Source organism: Jaculus jaculus, chromosome 6, assembly GCF_020740685.1.
Source record: "Jaculus jaculus isolate mJacJac1 chromosome 6, mJacJac1.mat.Y.cur, whole genome shotgun sequence".
Taxonomy (NCBI): Eukaryota; Metazoa; Chordata; class Mammalia; order Rodentia; family Dipodidae; genus Jaculus; species Jaculus jaculus.
This window is the reverse complement of record NC_059107.1, coordinates 101,718,355-101,738,522: the sequence shown is the minus strand read 5'-3', so window position 1 is coordinate 101,738,522 and position 20,168 is coordinate 101,718,355. Positions and strand designations below refer to the sequence as shown.

At 44.5% G+C, this 20,168-nt stretch overlaps 1 protein-coding gene across 1 annotated transcript; it reads right to left on the bottom strand.

The window, feature by feature from the left end:
* Nucleotides 1–611: 611 nt before the first annotated feature.
* Nucleotides 612–16,372, bottom strand: Atp23 (ATP23 metallopeptidase and ATP synthase assembly factor homolog). The gene is made up of 6 exons (XM_045153041.1): nt 16,243–16,372; nt 10,824–10,869; nt 9,577–9,658; nt 8,428–8,565; nt 6,161–6,244; nt 612–949 (listed from the first exon to the last, which is right to left on the bottom strand). The coding sequence occupies exons 1-6, from the start codon at nt 16,370–16,372 to the stop codon at nt 746–748; spliced, it is 684 nt and encodes a 227-aa protein (XP_045008976.1). The 3' UTR covers nt 612–745.
* Nucleotides 16,373–20,168: the final 3,796 nt, after the last annotated feature.

The window sequence follows — 20,168 nt, the reverse complement described above, 5'->3', positions numbered from 1 at the left end:
AGGTCAGCCTGGGCTAGAGTGAGAGCCCACCCCAAAAAACAAAACAAAAAAAAATCAAGTATAGAAACAAACCACAATAATAAATAAACATTTATTTATAGCTTATTACAGTACAATGTAGAAAATATAAAAATGTCATTTATCTTATTTACCAAATGATTAGCAATAAAGATACAATTATTGTATTGTAATTTAAGATGGGGGGACTGTTTGGGTTTTTTGTTGTTGTTTGTTTGTCTTCTACTTATTTGAAAGAAAAAGGCAGATAGAGAAAGAATGGGCACACCAGGGCCTCTCACCACTGAAAACGAACTCCAGACGCATGCACCACTTTGTGCAGCTGGCTTACATGGGTAATCAAACCTGGGTCCTTAGGCTTCACAGGCAAAGTGTCTTAACTGCTAAGCCATCTCTCCAGCCCTTTTTTTTAATCATATTCTAAAATCAACATCTGCATTTTACCTGCATCTAACTGATTGTTTACATTTTAGGCCTTTGTTTAAGAATGATTTTTTAAAATATTTATGTGAGAGAAAGGGGAAGAGAGAGACAGAATGGACATGACAGGGCCTCCTACAGCTGCAAACGAGCTCCAGACCCATGCGCCTGGGCCACAGAGTTTTGCTAAATCAGGTGCATTTAACTGCTGAGCCATCTCTCCAGCCCCAAGAACTGTATTTTTTTCTGTCATGATCACTGGCACTCAGTAATATACGTTAATATACGGTAATATATGTTATTGTCTTCATATATTTGAGTAGTATCGGTGGCGGTCTTGAAAGTCTCTGTGAGCATATCTTGCATAAGTCTTAGCATGTGGGATCCTTCCAAAAGGTTCAAGGTCATTGAAGCAAGATTCAAAAACATCATCAACAGCCTTCTGGGCTTCCTCTTTGCTGATATTCCTAACAGCCAAAATAGAAAGGATGGCTCGGTCTCGCACACAAGTCTAAGGAAAGAAGTACATGGTTTAGTTTTATGTGAAATTTCATCATGCAATGATGAACCAAATTAAAATGAATTTCCTCTCATATTAATTTTATTAATTTCTGCCATTCCAGACTTTATCTCTTTTTTTGGTTATTTTTTTAAATTCTTATTTATCCGTATATATGTACACGTACATACATGCCCAGGGTCTCTTGGCACTGGGAATGCCAGACACTAGCATTCCTTATTTAATTTATTTGCAAGCAGAGAGACAAGAGAGAATGGCCAAGCCTGGGCCTCTAGCGACAGCAAACAAACAACAGACACATGTGCCACTTTGTGCAGCCAGCTTTACGTGGGCACTGAGAAATCGAACCCAGGTCGTTAGGCTTTACAGGCAAGCACCTTAAACACAGAGCCATCTCTCCAACCCAAGCATCACTTTTTGAGTCCGGCTTTATGAGGGTGGATGGGGAATTGAACCAGGGCCAGCAAGCTTTGCAAGCAAGCACCTTTATCTGCCCATCCATCTCCACAGCCCCTTAAAGAAAACAAAGTTAACAAAGACATGTAACTCTCAAACTATGAAACATGTTTAGCTCAATTTAAAATTATTTAGACATAAATAAGACTCCTATTTTCTCATTTTTTCAGGAATAAAAGCAGATGTGATTCTCTGACATTCTAGGTAGTATCTAACAATAACTCCCAAAAATCATAAAGAAATTTCATAAGCAGGGTGCTGAGTGAATTTACTCAGTTACATTTAAAATATACTCCTGGGCTGGGGAGATGGCTCAATGGTTAAAGGCACCTGCTTACAAAGCCTTCCAGCCTGTGTTTGATTTCCCAGCACCCTCTTAAAGCCAATTACACAAAATAGCACATACATCTGGAGTTGGTTTGCAGAGGCAGGAAGTTATGGCATACCCATTCTCTCTCCCCTTCTCTCTCTGTCAAATGAATATTTAAAAAATAAATAAAATATACTCCTCCATCTTTCTTCCATAATTTTACAGTTGATCTGTGATAGATAAGAACAATTTTCCTTTTCCCTAGAAGCAACAGAAAACCACACATAGACACCCAAACTTAGAAGATGCCTTCATTTTGTGTTTTATTTTGTTGGTTTTTTTGAGATAGGGTCTTCCTCTAGTCCAAGCTGACCTGGAATTCACTATGTAGTCTCAGCGTAGCTTCAAACTCACAGCAATCCTCTTACCTCTGCCTCCTGAGTGCTGGGATTAAAGGTGTGCACCACCACGCCCGGCGATGCCTTCATTTTTAGACAAGAAAAAAATTAAACTTTTGTTTCTCTGAGTGTTTACTGCATAGGTATTATATTTCTAGTCCTACAAAAATAATTTAATGTTATGCACAAAAAGTTTAGGGTTTCTCAATACTGTAACTTGCACTTTAATATTCTATTTATTTTAATTTTGCAAACAAAGAAAGTGAGAGAAAATGGACACACCAGGGCTCTAGCCACTGCAAAAGAACTCCAGATACATGCACCATTTTGTGCAGCTGGCTTTACGTGGATACTGGGAAACCAAACCCAGGTCATTAGGCTTTACAAGCAAGTACCTTAGCTGCTGAGCCATCTCTTCAGCCCCAACTTACACATTTTAAGAGATGCAAGACCCTGCTATTCTAATTCTTGGACAGCCTTTAATCTTTAATACATTTCTCCCTCCCAGCTCCAAAGTAAAATTCAGAAGAATGGCAATTTTATCTAAAAAAATAAATAAATAAAAGACTAGAAACATGGTTCAGTGACTAAAGGCACTTGCTTATAAAGCTTGACAGCCTAAGTTCAATTCCCCAGCAGTGCATGCATCTGGAATTCATTCTCAGTGGCAAGATGCTCTGGTACACCCATATTTGCTTTCTCTCTCACACACACAAATAAGTAAAAGTATTTAAAAATAATTTTTTTTTATTTATCTATTTGAGAGAGACAGACACAGAGAGAAAGGCAGAGAGAGAGAATGGGCACGCCAGGGCCTCCAGCCACTGCAAATGAACTCCAGACACGTGCACCCCCTTGTGCATCTGGCTAATGTGGGTCCTGGGGAATCGAGCCTCGAACCTGGGTCCTTAGGCTTCACAGGCAAGCACTTAACCGCTAAGCCATCTCTCCAGCCCAAAAGTTATTTTTTTAAATAATAATCAAAGGTGAGAATAGGAGTACATGCTGGGAATCCCAGCACTCGGGAGATGTGGTGGTTTGATTCGGGTGACCCCATAAACATAGGTGTTCTCAATCCTAGTTTCCCATCTGATGGAGATTTGGGAATTAATGCCTCCCGGAGGGAGTGTATTGTTGGGGCAGGCTTATGGGTATTATAGCCAGGTTCCCCTTGCCAGTGTTTGGCACACCCTCCTGTTGCTTTTGTCCACCTAATGTTGGCCAGGGGTGATGTCCACCCTCTGCTCATGCTATCATTTTCCCTGCCATCATGGAGCTTCCCCTCTAGTGTGTAAGCCAAAATAAACCTCTTTTTTCCCAAAAGCTGCTCTTGGTTGGGTGATTTCTGCCAGCAATGCAAACCTGACTGCAACAGTAAAGTGATACTGAGGAGTGACATTGCTGCTACACACCTGGCTATGTGGCTTTAGTCTTTTGCTGATGTTCAAGAGGAATGTGGAAGGATTTGAAACCTTGGCCTAAGAGATGCCTTGCAATACTGTAAGCATAGCTCGATGGACTATTCTGGTCAGAGTTGAAAGACCTGAATGCAGTAAGGACTATGGACAGTGAGATTTGACTTATGAGGATGAGAAAGAGCTTTCCTTGGACTGGGCTAGAGGCAGTCTGTGTGAAAAGTTTGCTGTTATGCCTGTGTCCTGAGAAGTTGTACAAGGTTGCCTTGCATAGAAATGAACTGGTGTAAGCAGAGGGATATGGCACAGAAAGAAAGATCTTTGGGTGAACTGCTGCCCATTCAGCTGCAATTGAGAGATTACTTTGAGATTGGGCCAGCTGGCCTGCACTGGGGCAACAGGAAGAGTATAGACTCTTTTGAAGGGGTCTGAGTGCTCAAGGAGTGTCCTGTTCTTCAAAGTATGCTTTATTCCCCCCTGAATTAACAAACTGGCACCCTACCTCGTATTGTGGAATATCAGAAGTGTAGGAAAGAGAGGGTCATTGAGTCTGCAACATGGTCTTGTGTTTGGAAACAGCCATGGCAGTGTTAAGTAGGCTTGCTAGATGCCTGCATGGAGAGCCCATGGGCCATGAGGATGAACCGTGGGTTGCAGTGGAGACTCAGTGGAGAGGCTGGGACCATGAGATGGCTGCCAAGAAGAGCTGCCAGCCCCGGATGAAGTTTTCCAAGACTGTGAGTAGCCTAGCTGGAGGGATGGAATTAGAACTCCAGAGACTTGTTGCTGGTTAGAATTATCAGACTTGGAGATTTGTCACTCACTAGAGTTGTTGGACTTGGAGCAGAGTTTGAATATTTCTTTGCTATGCCCAATGCCATCTTTTGCAGTGTGAATGTTTATTCTGTGCCATTATAGGTTTTGGGGGGACTTTTTGGTATAATGGCTCAGTTAAAAGATCTTGAACTATGGGGATGTTTAAACATCATTGGGATTGATAAAAACTACAGGGACTTTTGAGCTGAGCTTAGTGGTGCACACCTTTAATCCCAGCACTCGGGAGGCAGATGTAGGAGGATCACTATGAGCTTGAAACCACCCTAAGACTACATAGTGAATTCCAGGTCAACCAGAGCTACAGTGAGACCCTACCTCGAAAAACAAAAAACAAAAACCTATGGGGACTTTTAAAGTTGGACTGAATACATTGTACTTGTGGTGGTTTGATTCAGGTGACCCCATAAACTTAGGTGTTCTGAATTCTTGGTTCCCAGCTGATGGAGATTTGGGAATTAATGCCTCCTGCAGCCAGTGTATTGTTGGGGCACGTTTATGGATGTTATAGCCAGTTTCCCCTTGCCAGTGTTTGGCACACTCTCCTGGTCCTGTTATCCACCTTATGTTGGCCAGGGGGTGATGTCCACCCTCTGCTCATGCCATCACTTTCCCTGTCATCATGGAGCTTCCCCTCGATCCTGTAAGCCAAAATAAACCTCCTTTTTCCCACAAGCTGCTCTTGGTTGGGTGATTTCTACCAGCAATGCGAACCTGACTGCAATACCACAGAAAGCCTGATACACAAAGAGGTTCACATGTCTAGAGTTCTTTGCAATGGTATGAGGTCCTGGCTCACCCATACTCACTCTCCCTCTCGCTTTCAAATAAAAAAAATTTTTTTTTAAAAAAAGGAGGGCTGAAGATATTTGGCTTAGCAGTTAAAGGCACTTGCCTGTGAAGCCTAAGGACTCAGGTTCAATTGCTCGAGACCCACATAAGTCACATGAACAAGGTGGCACATGCATCTGGAGTTTGTTTGCAGGGCTAGAGACTCTGGTGTGCCCATTCTCTTTATCTGTGTGTGTCTGTGTCCCTGTCCCTGTCCCTGTCACTGTCTGTCTGTCTGTCTGTCTGTCTGTCTCTCTCTCTCTCTCTCTCAAATAAATATAATATTTGGGGGGATTTTTTTTTTTCAAGGTAGGGTCTCACTCTAGCCCAGGCTGACCTGGAATTCACTATGTAGTCGCAGGGTGGCCTCAAACTCAACAGCAATCCTCAGTTATTATTTTTAAATGTTTTATGAGCCAGGCATGGTGGTGCACACCTTTAATGCCAGCACTCAGGAGGCAGAGGTAGGAGGATCCCCGTTGAGTTTGAGGCCACCCTGCAACTACATAGTGAATTCCAGGTCAGCCTGGGCTACAGAGAGACCCTAGCTCGAAAAAACAATAATAATAATAATAATAATAATGAGAGCTTGAGAGATGGTTTAGTAGTTAAGGTGCTTACCTGCAAAGCCTAACAACCCAGGTTGGAGTCCCCAGAACCCATGTAAGCTAGATGCACAAAGTGACACATGCATGTGGAGTTCGTTTTCAGTGACTAGAGGCCCTGGCATACCCATTCTCTCTCTATCTTCCTATTCTTCTCTCTCTCCCTCTCTCCCAAATAAATAAAATATTTTTAAAATAATAAAAATGAAATATAACGAAATTCCATCTTCTGAACTTAAACAATATATACTTTGCCTTCTTGTCACGTAGGTACTTCTTTCAAATTTCAAATTCTAAATGTACTTCATTTATTTCCTCATTGTTTCCACACATAATTTCATGTTAGTTTTTACCTGATGGTGTTGTTTTAATCCAAAATGAAACCTGAGTATTTCATTTAGAAGTGAACAGTCTCCACTAAGGTTTGCAGCACGAATCTATCACAGAGAGCAAGAGAAAAGAAAATAAATGAGCCGGGCATGGTGGTGCACGCCTTTAATCCCAGCAGTCAGGAGGCAGAGGTAGGAGGATCGCCATGAGTTCAAGGCCATCCTGAGACTACATAATGAATTCCAGGTCAGCCTGGGCTAGAGTGAGACCCTACCTTGAAAAAACAAAAATTAAACAAACAAATAAAAGAATACCAGACAATATCAGATAATTTTTACAAACTCTTATTAGCAAGAGCAGACATGAGGAGCTTTGCTGTGCAAGTCAAACACACTGAGGAAGCAGGGAAAAGTTCAGTCACCTACCAAAGGGAATTTTCTAAACTTTGCCCTGCAGCCTCACAGATAGAGAACTAATTTCTTCTGGACCCAAAGGTCAGAGAGTTGGGCTTCATAGTTAAAGTCCATGCCACTAAAAGACACAAACACTTCTAGAAATTATCAAATGACTTAAGAGATCATTCTTCCAAAGATCTACATGCTGAACTTCAATGTGAGCTCAAACCAAACAAATCAACATGTACCTGAGACACTCTGAGCATGTGATCGCAGCCCCAGCCAAAAGCGTAAAACCTCCCAGACTTTCCCTCATTAGCCTGACTCTCCTCTAGAGCCGTCCTTGGCCTTCCTGTGAAGAACTGATGGCACGAAGAAGGAAGAATGTTCGAAGATGCTATTGCCACGAGCACGAGATTCAAGTTTCCACACAGTTTCAATTCACTCATTTTAGTAGACTTTATTCAAGTACTGGACTATTCCCATAGACTGCACACCCTCTAGCCACATTTGTGATAACTTATTACAAAGAGAGTGGCCCACTTCTCGAGATGCCTCATTCCTCTGGGAAGATCAAGGTACTAACACATTAGCCTACAGCATTAATTCTCATTACACTCAGGGGAGACCTGCCTAAAACACAGATTTTACTCTACTCTCCAAAAATATGAGCTATAATTAGATGCAGTAAGGCCACTTATTAATTTCAAGGGAAAGAAAAAAAAGTCTAAGTTATAAAGTGTAAGCATGAGATTTATATTAGTTTTTAATGTACTCTTCAACTAAAACAATTTGAGTATGAAATACATGTCTCCCTAGCAACAAATAAATGTATACTTCTGAGGGTAATCCAAAGTTCTTAATGATAAATATGTTTTATTTTTGAAACTAAATGTTTACTCCAGGGCAGGTAATGACTTTGCCCATGAAACACAGGATATAGTTAGGAACCCTGCTTGTAGCTCTGGCTCTGCCACTTACTAACTATAGTCTCGGAACAACTGCTTCACTTGGCACATGTACAAAACAAGAATATTAAATCCCTTCCTCAGTGGGTTGTTGTGAAGATTAAGTAAGATTCCACAAAGGGTGAGATACAGCTCGGTGGAGTAACTTTGCCTGACATGGACGAGGCCCTGGGCTCTAGCCCCAGCATCACCAAAGGGAAAAAAAGGCAAATTCATGGACTGAGTACAGCTCAGTGGTAGATTGCTCACCTAGTGCATACAAACCCCTGGATTCAATCCCCAGCACCTCAAAATAAATATATATTTTAAAAGCAAATTCATATAAACATGATCTCAGCCCTCAGTATATTCATGTCATAAAAATAGTTTATTATTATTAAATTCACTTATTATTTATTATCATCAATTCACTCATTATTAAGCATTGAAGATAACATGTAAGAGAATTCTAAAAATATAATACGGTGGGGCTATGTGGTGATTTGATTCAGGTGTCCCCCACAAACTTAGGTGTTCTGAATGCTAGGCTCCCAGCTGATAAGAGATTTGGAAATTAAGGGCTCCTGGAGGCAGTGACCTCCTTGAAGGTGGGCTTATGGGTGTTATAGCCAGTTTCCCCTTGCCAGTGTTTGGCACACTCACCTGTTGCTATTGTCCACCTGATGTTGACCAGGGGGTGATGTTCACCCTCTGCTCATGCCATAGTTTTCCCCTGCCATCATGGAGCTTCCCCCTCAAGCCTGTAAGCCAAAATAAACCTCTTTTTTCCCCACAAGCTGCTCTTGGTTGGGTGATTTCTACCAGCAGTGCAAACCTGACTGCAACAGGCTATAAGAGCAAGAAAAAGAATAAGCTTTAATAAATTACACTTGAACAAAATGTTCAAACAGTGCTCCAGAGAAAAGTGTCTTCTACAGTGAAACTCACCTCTGAGCAGGCCAGATGTCTTACATTGGTGAACCAGTGGACATGAGCCCGACAGTGATCAAAGGCATGAATGAGCTCGTGGGTGACCACCCTGTTCATATGAGCCTGGTTACGGATGTTATTTTGGCATAAAACAATCTAGGAGATACCCAAGTAAGAGACATTCTAAAATGTGCTTTATTTCACAGATTCCTCATTCTCTCCCAGGGGACCACCTACATCCCATGCCTCTATCCTCATTTCTCCCCACTTCTAACAATGAATTCTCCCTTCTATCCTTAGGCCACATCAGCACTCAGGTCAAGGACGGATGTACACATGCCGTTCCCCAGAGCTGACCACCCCAGTCCTTGGACACCACAGCACTATAGCTGTGGTGGCGCACATCAAGGTAGGAGGATCATCATATGTTGGAGACCAGCCTGGATTACAGAAGGAATTTCCAGGTCAGCCTGAGCTAAAGAAGTGAGACCTTACCTCAAACAAACCAAAAAAAAACAAGAAGAATGGACTTTGGGCTGGTTGTACTCACACCTGTAATCCTAGCACTTGAGAGGCTGAAGTAGGATTGCTGTGAGTTCAAGACCAGCCTAGGCTACAGAATGAATTCCAGGTTAACCTGGGCTATAGTAAAAATAAATAAATCAATCAATGAAAAGGGGCTGGAGAAATTGTTCAATGGCTAAAGGCACTTGCTTGCAAAGCCCAGTGGCCTGGGTTCAATTCCCCAGTACCCACGTAAAGCAAAGTGGTGCATGCATCCAGAGTTTGCAGTGGCAGGAGGTCCGGGCGCAACCACTCTCACTCTCTTTCCAAGGATCGCCATGAGTTTGAGGGCAGCCTGAAGCTGCTACATAGTGCCTTCTAGGTCAGCCTGAGCTACAGCAAGATCCTACCTTGAAAAATCAAAATAAAAAATAAAAAGAAAAGGGTTAGAGTGAGATCCTACCTCAAAAAGCCAAAAAGGAAAAACCAAAAAATAAATAAGTAAAAAATTTTTTTCAAGGTACAGTCTCACTCTAGCCCAAGCTGACCTGGAACTCACTCTATAGTCTCAGGCTGGCCTTGAACTCACAGTGATCCTCCCACACAAGTAAATATCTTGAGAATGGATCAAAGGGAAGAAAACAATTTAGCAAGGAAACCTACCTGAGATGTTGAAGAATCAAAACCTCCACTGACATTTCCATTACAATCTTCACAAGAAAAGTGTCTTTCTTTCTTAACAGCACTGAAAAGTAAGAACAGATGAAAGAGACAATGTCCACAAGTGTAGTGTATAAGCAAGAAACAGGCCTGGCCAAGTGGCCCTTCACCACATACGACAGCCCCTGCACCACGAACAGGAAAAAAAGAACTTGGAAAAGCAATGTAACACCTTCAGGATTTAGTTTCCTCATCTGTAAAATATCTGTGCAAAACCTATACTCCAAATTCTACGATACGATTCCACAAAGCAACTGGTCAACTATAATGTGACGGAGTCTTGCTTTAGGCCAGAATGTAAAGTAGTATATTTCAGAAGTCACGTCCTCTAATCCCTCTAAATTAACACCTGGAAGGCTTCTAATTAATCCAAGCTAAGATTTCTTCTCCATAAGATAAGGTAGGGTGATGTAAAGGAAAAGCCACCAATAAGAAAGTTTTAAATATTGCCTTTACTCAATGCCCACAGTACGTAGTTGTGATAGTTAAGGTGTTGTCAACTTGATCTGTTTAGTAATCCACAGGCTGCTTCTAGGAAGGATCAACTAAAGGAGGAGGTCTTTCTCCCAGGGTGAGCCCTTCCCCCAGAGTGGGCGGTCCCGCTCAGAGAGGGACTTGATATAAGGAAGCTCTGGGTAGAAGAGTTCCCTTTTCCTTCCTTCCTTCCACTTGGCTGCCGGAGCTGCTCCCTACCTTCTAGCGTGGATTGAAGACCAGTGCGGACTAAAGACCAACATCAACTGAAGACCCGCGTGGATCGAAACCCAGCGGCTCCTCAGGAAGCCTCCAGGCTTTCCGGCTCCTCAGGAGGCCTCCAGGCTTTCCGGCACCATCTGCAGTGCCGGTCGGGACTGCTGAGGCATCTGGCCACGTGGACTGAGCAGCTACCAGGTTCGGTGATTCTCAGGCCTGCAACTGCTATTGGACTACTGTAAGCTAATCCAATAAATTCCCTTTATAAAATAATTCATTCTAGTAATTCTGTTCCTCTAGAGAACCCTGACTAATACAGTAGTCCAGCCAGAGATGAGTGAGGACAAGATGGCGGGAGAGAACAAGGCCCCGTGGGTGCGGCTGCCACTGTCTAGACAAGCTTCAAGGTCTGAAGGGAGACAGCTCCAGTAGCTCTAGATTTTCAGTTTTTATTTGGGGTTCTAAAATATAAAGTGACGTTTTTAAGATCGACTTACCAACCTGAGTGCTTCATGGCATCAAGGAGAAGTTTCACATATGGATCTAAAAAGATATTAATTCAATTAAGTATACTAATTGGAAAATAGTACCAATTAAAGTATCCAAATACAGGGCTGGAGGGATGGCTCAGCAGTTAAGGCACTTGCCTGTGAAGACAAAGGAGCCAGGTTCTATTCCCCAGGACCCACATAAGCCAGATGCACAAGGTAGTGCATGCATCTAGAGTTTGTTAGCAGTGGCTAAAGGCCCTGGCACACCCATTCTCTATCTGCCCCCCCCCCACAAAATAAATTTTAAAAAATTTAAGTATCCAAATATGGGGCTGGAGAGATGACTCAGCCGTTAAGGCACTTGCCTGTGAAACCTAAGGACCCAGGTTCAATTCCCCAGTACCCACATAAGCCAGATGCACAAGGTGGGGCATGTATCTGGACTTGGACTGCAGTAACTGGAGGCCCTGGGGTACCCATTCTCTATCTGCATCCTTTGCTCTTTTTCAAATAAAGAAATTAAAAAAAAAAAATAAGTATACAAATAGCCAGGCATGGTAGCACATGCCTTTCTTTAATCCCAGCACTTGGAAGGCTGAGGTAGGAAGATCATCATGTGTTCAAGGCCATCCTGAGACTTCAGAGTGAATTCCAGGCCAGCCTGAGCTAGAGTGAGATGCTACCTCAAAAAACAAACAAAACAAAACAAAAAATCCAAATAGTAGTATAGTATCAAAAAGTAACTCACAAATCAGTGTTTGTTTGTTTGTTTGTTTGTTTTGGTTTTTTGAGGTAGGGTCTCACTCTCAGGGTGGCCTCGAACTCACAGCAATCCTCCTACCTCTGCCTACCGAGTGCTGGGATTAAAGGTGTGCGCCACAACGCCCTGTTTAAAGTAATATCTTACAGCCGTTTTATTTATTTATTTGAGAGAGAAAGAGAGAGGAGGGCAGGCAAAGAGAGAATGGGCACGCCAGGGCCTCCAGCCACTGCAGTCCAACTCCAGATACATGCCCCACTTTGTGCATCTGGCTCAAGTGGGTCCTGGGGAGTTGAACCAAAGTCATTTGGCTTTGCAGGCATCTCTCCAGTCCCAATTTTTTAAAATATTTTAATTTATTTATTTGTGAGCAGAGAGAGAAGCTAGAGAATGGGCACACCAAGGCCTTTAGCCACTGTAAATGAATTCCAGATGCATGTGCCACTTTCTGCATCTGGCTCTACATGGGTGCTGGGGAATCGAACCAGGGTCGTTAGGCTTTGCAGGCAAGCACCTTAACCACTAAGCCATCTCTCCAGCTCCTTAGAGCTTATTTTTAATTGATATGAAAAGCTTAAGTTAACATCAAAGCAAATCTTTAATAAAATAAAACATTACTACAAATACCAAACAGGCACCCACAAGCATGTTAGTATCAGCAGTCATTTTATTTAAATTTTACTGGGAACTTTAATATATGACCATTTTGCAAATTGGTTATATTACTACCAGATCATCTTCTTATGTCCCCTCTCCTCTATTCCCATTCCCCTTGGGACCCTCCTCAGTGGGGTATCAATAGACACTGTGGGGTCATGATTGAACCAGTCAGTTCTCATAGAGAGGACAATGTCTCACAATACACCTCCCCACCATTTGGCTCTTACATTCTTTCCACTCTCTTTCTACATATTCCCTGAGCCTTGGAGGGCATTAAAAGCCTGGACTAGACCCTGAGAATGCAGAATGAATTCCAGGTCGCCCTGGGCTAGAGTGAGACCCTACAAACAAAGAAAAAACTGAAAGACGGCTCCGTAGATGATAAAGGTGCTTGCTTGAATAGCTAGGTTCAAAACCACCTCCCTCCACACATGAGCTTTTGGATTTTGAGTTGGTCTGTCTTGTTCTAAAAAGAATATATTTTAAAGTTTTGTGAGTTTTATTTTTCTCTCTTTGAACTGTCTGCCGGCTTCACAGGTTTTTGTTTGTTTGTTTTTGTTTTTGTTGTTAGTTAGCTTCCATTCCCCTGTACCCATGTGCACAAAATGGCAAATCATCTGGAATGTATTTGCAGTGCCTGGAGGCCTTGTGCTCATTTTCCTTCTCGCTCTCTCTGTCCCTGTCATAAATTTATAAAAATAAAACTTAGTATAAAAAAAAAATAGTCCAGGTGATAATATGATGGAGAATGGAATTTCAAATGGGAAAATGTGGGGGTGGGGAGGGAGGGAATTACCATGGGATATATTTTATAATCATGGAAAATGTTAATAAAAATTTTAAAAATACAAAAAATAAAAAATAAATTTAAATTTTTTTTTAATTAAAAAAATTTTTTAAAAAAAGCCTGGGCTAGTACTGAGCTCTCAGCAGCCTTTTTTTTTTTTTAAGTTTTTCAAGGTAGGGTCTCACTCTAGCTCAGGCTGACCTGTAATTCACCATGTAGTCTCAGGCTGGCCTCAGACTCACTGTGATCTCCTATCTCTGCTTCCCGAGTGCTGGGATTAAAGGCATGTGCCACCATGCCCAGCTTCAGCAATCATTTTTAATGAAATGATCGAACACTTTGTATTATAGCATATACCAAAACACTGGAGGAATCTTGGGCCATACTCACAGAAACAACACAGTATCCAGATTTGATACTTGTTTGTGGTTAACACCATGCCTCATCTGAGTCCATCACACTCCAAATATAACCTGCCAACAACGTTCCTTAATGGGCTTTTACAACTTAAAAGAATACAGGTCTATATCCACTAAGAAGAGAAGATTTGGAGGTCCAGAAAACTAGGACCACAGGAGCTTTGAGTATGAAAGTGGGCAAGGTAGGGAAAGATTCTGGAATTTTGTAGGGTTTTGTTGTTGTTGTTTGTTTGTTTGGGGTTTTCTGAGGTAGCATCTCGCTCTAGCCCAGGCTGACCTGGAATTCATTATGTAGTCTCAGGCTGGCCTCACTCACTGTGATCCTCCTACCTCTGCCTCCTGAGTGCTGGGATTAAAGGTGTGCAGCACACCCAGCTAGATTCTGGAATTTTACCTCAAAGAGTAAAATGAAGGATCAAGGAGCTACTAAGTAGGTGTGGCAGATTCCAACACTTGAGAAGCATTTCTCCACCAACACTCTTCAAACAACACACAGTGGACTCAAAGAGCCTCCAAATACAGTTAACCTGTCCCAGGAGCTAGATATCTAGTCAGTGTGGCACAAACATCCTATGTGGGGTAGGGAGGTCTAGATTTTTTTCTCAGGACCCACCCCCTTATAACTTTATGAGTCATGACTATTAACAGGAAGTCCAATAAAACCAAACGCATCTACTATCAACCTTCCACATAGGTGTCTTCCTGAAAGCATAAATGCACAGGACATAGTCTTTAAAAATAATGTTTTTTTAAAGGTGAGGCATGGTGGTATATGCCTTTGATCCCAACAGTCAGAAGGCTGAGGTAGAAGGATCACCGTGAGTTCAAGGCCAGCCTGAGAGTAAACAGTGAATTCCAGGTCAGCCTGGGCTAGCGTAAGACCCTACCTCAAAAAAACCACACACACACACACACACACACACACACACACGGTAAGTAAAAGAAAATCGCTTCACTATAGGTTTGGCTTTAATAACCTGCTCCCTCTAAAGAATTTAACAAATAGAATATGCTGGGTGGCAGGCATCATATTAAGTGCATTATTAGTCAAGCAACTGAAAGCCTTCCCCTTGGAAGCATTCTTCACCGCAGAGCAGTCTCTCCAGCCCAAGCCTTCCTCTTGGAAGGCTGAGGCCCACTGATTCCTACTCCATCATGTTCACATCCTCTCTCAGCTCTCCTCTCTCTTCCTGGCAAAGAACCCAGCTCTCGCTATGCCGAGCACCCATCAGATCTACCCCTCACAACCCTAGAAGTGGTATTCTTAAACCCCATCCCCCTTTTTACAGCTAAGGATAAAGGAGACCAGAGAGTTCAAGTCAATCTTCTGTAACTACTAAGGACAGGGAAGCAAGCCTTGAGCCCACGTCTCTAACTCTGTTGTCCTTTTCTTCCCCACTGTATGATTCCATTTTGGAACACCTTCAAAGTGGGTTCTTGCAGTGCGTGGTAGGATACGACTTTAATCCCAGCGCTCAGGAGGCAGAGGTAAAGGATTGCCTTGGGTTCAAGGCCACCTGAGACTATAGTGAATTCCAGCCTGGGCTAGAGCAAGTCCCTACCTCAAAAAAAAAAAAAAAAAAAAAAAAAGTGGGTTCTTCATTGCAGAAGAAGGATGGAAATACTGTAACAGCCTCAAGGTGGGTAAGAATAGCCTGTGACACCCTGTTTCTCCCAGCCCTGAAGAGACTGACTAAGGCCTCTTGGTCCCCACAATGAATACTAATAACCCCACTGAGGAGCCTCGGCAGAATTGGGGCAGTGGAGAGGGGGGGTCTAATTTAAACGTTTGTTTATTTATTTGCGAGAGAGAATGGGCACCAGGGCCTCAGCCACTGCAAATAAACTCCAGACACATGCGCCACTCTGGCCTTACTGGGGTACTGAGGAAGTGAACCTGGGTCCTTAAGACTTTGCAGGCAAGCACCATAATAGCTAATCCATCTCTCCAGCCAAAATTAGTAAATTTTTTTAAAGCAAGTTTTTAATTGGCTTTTTATTTCCCCCACCACAACCCAGAAGGCATCCAAAACATACTGATACTGTAAAGATAGTATCACCATTCCCCGCCTCTTCCCTCATCTCAATTCCTGGTACTGTGGCACTCTCAGGAAGAGTGACTTTGGAATTATAACTTGTTACCCACTATTAACTAACAACCTTATGTTGGGACAAATGCATTTAAACCTTTGATTTCCTAAACGTAACTGAAGTAGTTTAGGAAGCCTAGGTCAATGCAAAGACTTAAAACTCTAGAGCACTGTCCCTGGGACTGGAGAGAAGAGAGTGGCCGTGTGCCCACTTAACCCACCGCAGAGATTCTGTGTCTTTTTGAGGTTCTGGGCGTCTCAGGATATGATAATGCTATGAATTCTCTCCCCAGCTGCATTTAGGTGCATAAACCCATGATTTTTCAGGAGTTTCTACATGAGGATCCTTCCCCGCTCTTGCCCAACAAATGAAGGTTGAAGATCCCCTCTCAGGAAGGATGCATGGCCGTGAGCACGTCTGCCTTAAATGGGGTTGTTTAAATCTCTCCTAACCCTCACTTAAGTCTCCGGGCTGCTGCACACGTTACATAAATCAGTGAATGTGACCGGAAAGGACTCAGCGCCTCCTTCACAGGGAAACTGAGGCCCAAGCCCCCACCTCCGCCCCCTGGATGACGAACGCGCAGACTGAGCTAAGGGACCGGGCCGCGAGCCGCAGCTGGGGCTGAGCCCGAACCCAGGACGTTCCTCGCCCCGCGGCTCTGAAGCACCACCCTCCGAACCCCGGCCTCCAGCTCCCGGCTCCTACTCGTCTCCAGCGTCTCCCCGAGCATGCACTGGCAATCCCGGTCCCGGGTGAAGAAGCCAGAGAGGAACCCCAGCTGGGGCTTGCCCGGGGCCGGCCGCTCAGGGCCCGGCCCGCCTGCAGCTCCAGCCATGCGGCCAGCGGAGACCGCCGGCGCCTCGGGCCCGCGCCGCCCGACAGTCGCAGGGGAAGGTAAACTGCTTCCGGCCCACGGCGGCCCGGCCCGACCCTCGGAGCGTAGCTCGAACCTCGCGGCGGGAAGGGAGGGGCCGGGGACGCAACGGGGCGTGGCCCGGGGGCGGGGCTTACGGCACGGGGCGGGTCCGAGGAGGGGGCGTGGCCTCAGACAAAGGACGCGGGGACCGGGAGGACGTGGCTTTGCGCAGCAGGGCGGGGTCGGGAGGAGAGAGGCCTGGTACCCGGCAGGGCTCGGAGCATGGAGGGAGGTGTTTGGGAGGGGCGGAGGGGGAGTCACGTAGAAATGGGCCTCGGAAGAGACGCGGCAGGACGCGGGAGGGGGCGGAGTCTGGGGAAGGGCGGGGCGCGGGAGAGGGGCGGAGTCTGGGGAAGGGCGGGGCGCGGGGGGAGGGGGCGGGGCCTCAGGGAGGGGCGGGGCGGAGGGAAGGGTGGGACGTGGGGATGAGGGGGCGGAGTCTCGGGGAAGGGTGGGGAGGAGGGGCGGAGGGAAGGGTGGGACTGGGGATGAGGGGGCGGAGTCTCGGGGAAGGGCGGGGAGGAGGGGGCGGAGTCTGGGGGAGAGGACGGGGAGGAGAGGCGGGGAGGGCGGCGTACTGGGCGGTGGGCCATCAGGTGGACGGGGTGGGCTCTGACCCGGTGCTGGGAGGCGCCCCGGGAAGGGAATGGCTGCCCCCAGGCCGAAGCTCAAAGGCTGCTGTGGATCTTGCTGCTGCTGCCCGTTGAGGCGCGTGGCGGGACCCCGTAAGCATCCCCGCACATCTCCTGCTACCAGTTAAGAGCGCCTTAGGCACACAGCTGCCATCTCTGGGCCCACCCCTATCCCCACCCCTGACTATCCGCCCAGATTGTATTGAAAGCAGTGTTTTTCCATAAACGTTTAAAAAACTACAATTGCAAATAATGACAAGTCACATCAAAATCACCAAAATGAAACGCCCAATTACATGTTTGTTAACTCATCCAGTCTCATTTGTCGACCCTACTCTCTTGTCAGCCCAAATAACATTACAAAACACCGTGTTTGTGTGGGGGAGGGGGGATTCAAGCTAAGGTCTCGCTCTAGCCCAAACTGACCTGGAATTCACTATGTAGTCTCAGGCAGGCCTCTAACTCAAGGCGATCCTTGCAAAAAAAAAACATTATTTTTATTTATTTATTATTATTTATTTATTTATTTGAGAGAGAAAAGGAGAAAGAGGCAGATAGAGAGTGGACATGTGAGGGCCTCCAGTCACTGCAAATGAACTCCAGATGTATGTGCCCCCTTGTGCATCTGGCTTACCTGGGTCCTAGGGAGTTGAACCTGGGTCCTTTCGCTTTGCAGGAAAACGCTTTAACTGCTAAGCCATCTCTCCAGCCCTCCAGCATTTTTCTTATTCATCACTCTACAGCCTGCCTGGGCTATTATAGTAGGTAATAAATACCCATGTAAGCCTAGGTGAATATAGGGGGAAGAAAAACAGAAATTAGATAAAACCTGGAAGCCTGCGATGAGAGCAACATTAATTTTGAGTAAGTTACACTGTAATGCCTATGGTCCTGATTTATGGGTACTGAGGAAAACGGCTTCAAAACAATGTCTGTATGAGTTAAGACTTGGAGGCAGAAGTTAACACGGTGGCCAGCATGGTGGCACGTGCCTTAATCCCAGCCCTCGGGAGGCAGACATAGGATAATTGCCATGAGTTCGAGGTCACCCTGAGACTACATAGTGAATTCCAGGTCAGCCTGAGCTAGAGTGAGATCCTACCTCGAAAAAACAAATATATATAGATGGGGGGGAGGGAAATAAAGGTTTATTTTGGCTTACAGACTCAAGGGGAAGCTCCATGATGGCAGGGGAAAACGATGGCATGAGCAGAGGGTGAATATCATCTCCTCACCAACATCAAGTAGGCAAAAGCAACAGGAGAATGTACCCAAAATAAAATATTGAAAAAAAAAAAAAAGCCAGGCATGGTGGTGCATGCTTTTAATCCCAGCGCTTGGGAGGCTGAGGTAGAAGGATCACCATGAGATACAGGCCAGCCTGGGCTGGAATGAGACCCTGCCTTGAAAAAGAAAAATTATGAACAGTTACAAACGTGGGTCTGGAGAGATGGCTCAGTGGTTAAAAGTGTTTGCTTGCTAGCCAGGGTTCAATTCCTTACTACCTATGTAAAGCCAGATGCACAAAATGGCACAAGTATCTGGAGTTCATTTGCAGTGGCTAGAGGCCCTGGCAAGCCCATTCTCTCTCTCTCTAATAAATAAAAGTTAATTTTAAAAAAAGGAATTAGACAGATGTGGTGGTGCTCTCCTTTAATCTCAGCACCTGGGAGGCAGAGGTAGGAGGACTGCTGTGAGATATAGGCCAGCCTGAGACTACATAGTGAATTCCAGGTCAGCCTGGGCTAGAGCAAGACCCTACCTCAAAAAAAAAAAAAAAAAAAGGAATTATAGGATGCTGGAGAGATGGCTTAACCGTTAAGGCACTAAGGCACTTGCAAAGCCTGCAGATCCAGGCTTGATTCCCCAGTACTCACATAAGCCAGATTCACAAGGTGGCACATGTGTCTGGATTTCATTTGCAGTGGCTGGAGGCCCTGGCATAGTGGTTCTCTTCTCTAGCTTTCTCTCTCTCCCTAGCCCCCCACCCCCATCCAATAAATAAATAAATAACTTTTAAAGTGGAATTATGAGGTTGGGCATGGTCATGCACACCTTTAATCCCAGTACTCAGGAGACAGAGGTAGGACTGTGAGATTGAGTCCAGCCTGAGAGTGGATTCCAGGTCATCCAGGGCTAGAGTGACACCCTACCTTGAAAAACACATTAAAAAAAGAAAAAAATTATGAACAGAGCCTATGTGTCTCACGTGCTCATTGAACATATAACTTGAGTGGGATGCAGAGGATACTTACTTGAAATATATAAAAATATGAACACCTATGTATTCAGACTGCTAAACTTATAATAAAAGTTTACAAAAGTATATACTTTTATTGATCTCACCTTGAATAAATTATTTCTAATCCTCACTACAACTCTGCCAAGTGATATTATTCCTAATTTGCAGGTAAGGAACTCAGTGAAAGTGAACTCAGCAAAATTAAATAATGTATCTGCCAGGTCCACACAACCAGCTTCAGTGTGGTTAGAGAAGCAGCACTCACACATACGGGACTCTCGGCCATTACAAGTCACCGTGGCTAGTTTGGAAAAGGAAAGTAGCTGGAGGAGGTGAGGCCTGAAGCAGACCACAGCCTAGAAGACATCTGTATTACTAATTGAAATATTGTTGCTGTCCTCCGCATGGCTTGCTGTGACTACAGTGGTTAGCACTCTGTGTTGTGAAATATTATTCAGCCCCATGAATAAAGAGAAAAGTGCAAACAAAAAGTTGTGATAGTTCTTGGGCTAGAGAGATGGGTCAGTTGATTGCAAAGTCTGGCAACCCAAGTTCAATTCCCAGTAAATTCCCATGTAAAGCCAGGTGCACAAAATAATACATGCATATGGAGTTCATTTACAATGGCTGGAGGCCCTGGCACACCCATTTTCTCCCTCTCTCCCTACCCCCCCCCCCCGCCTCTTTTTTCTCTCTCTCTAATAAATAAAATATTTTTTTTAAATTTTTAATTGCTGAGCTGGAGGGATGGCTTAGCGGTTAAGGTGCATGCCTGCACAGCCTAAGGATCCAGGCTTGATTCTCCATATCCCACATAAGCCAGATGTACATAATGGCGCAT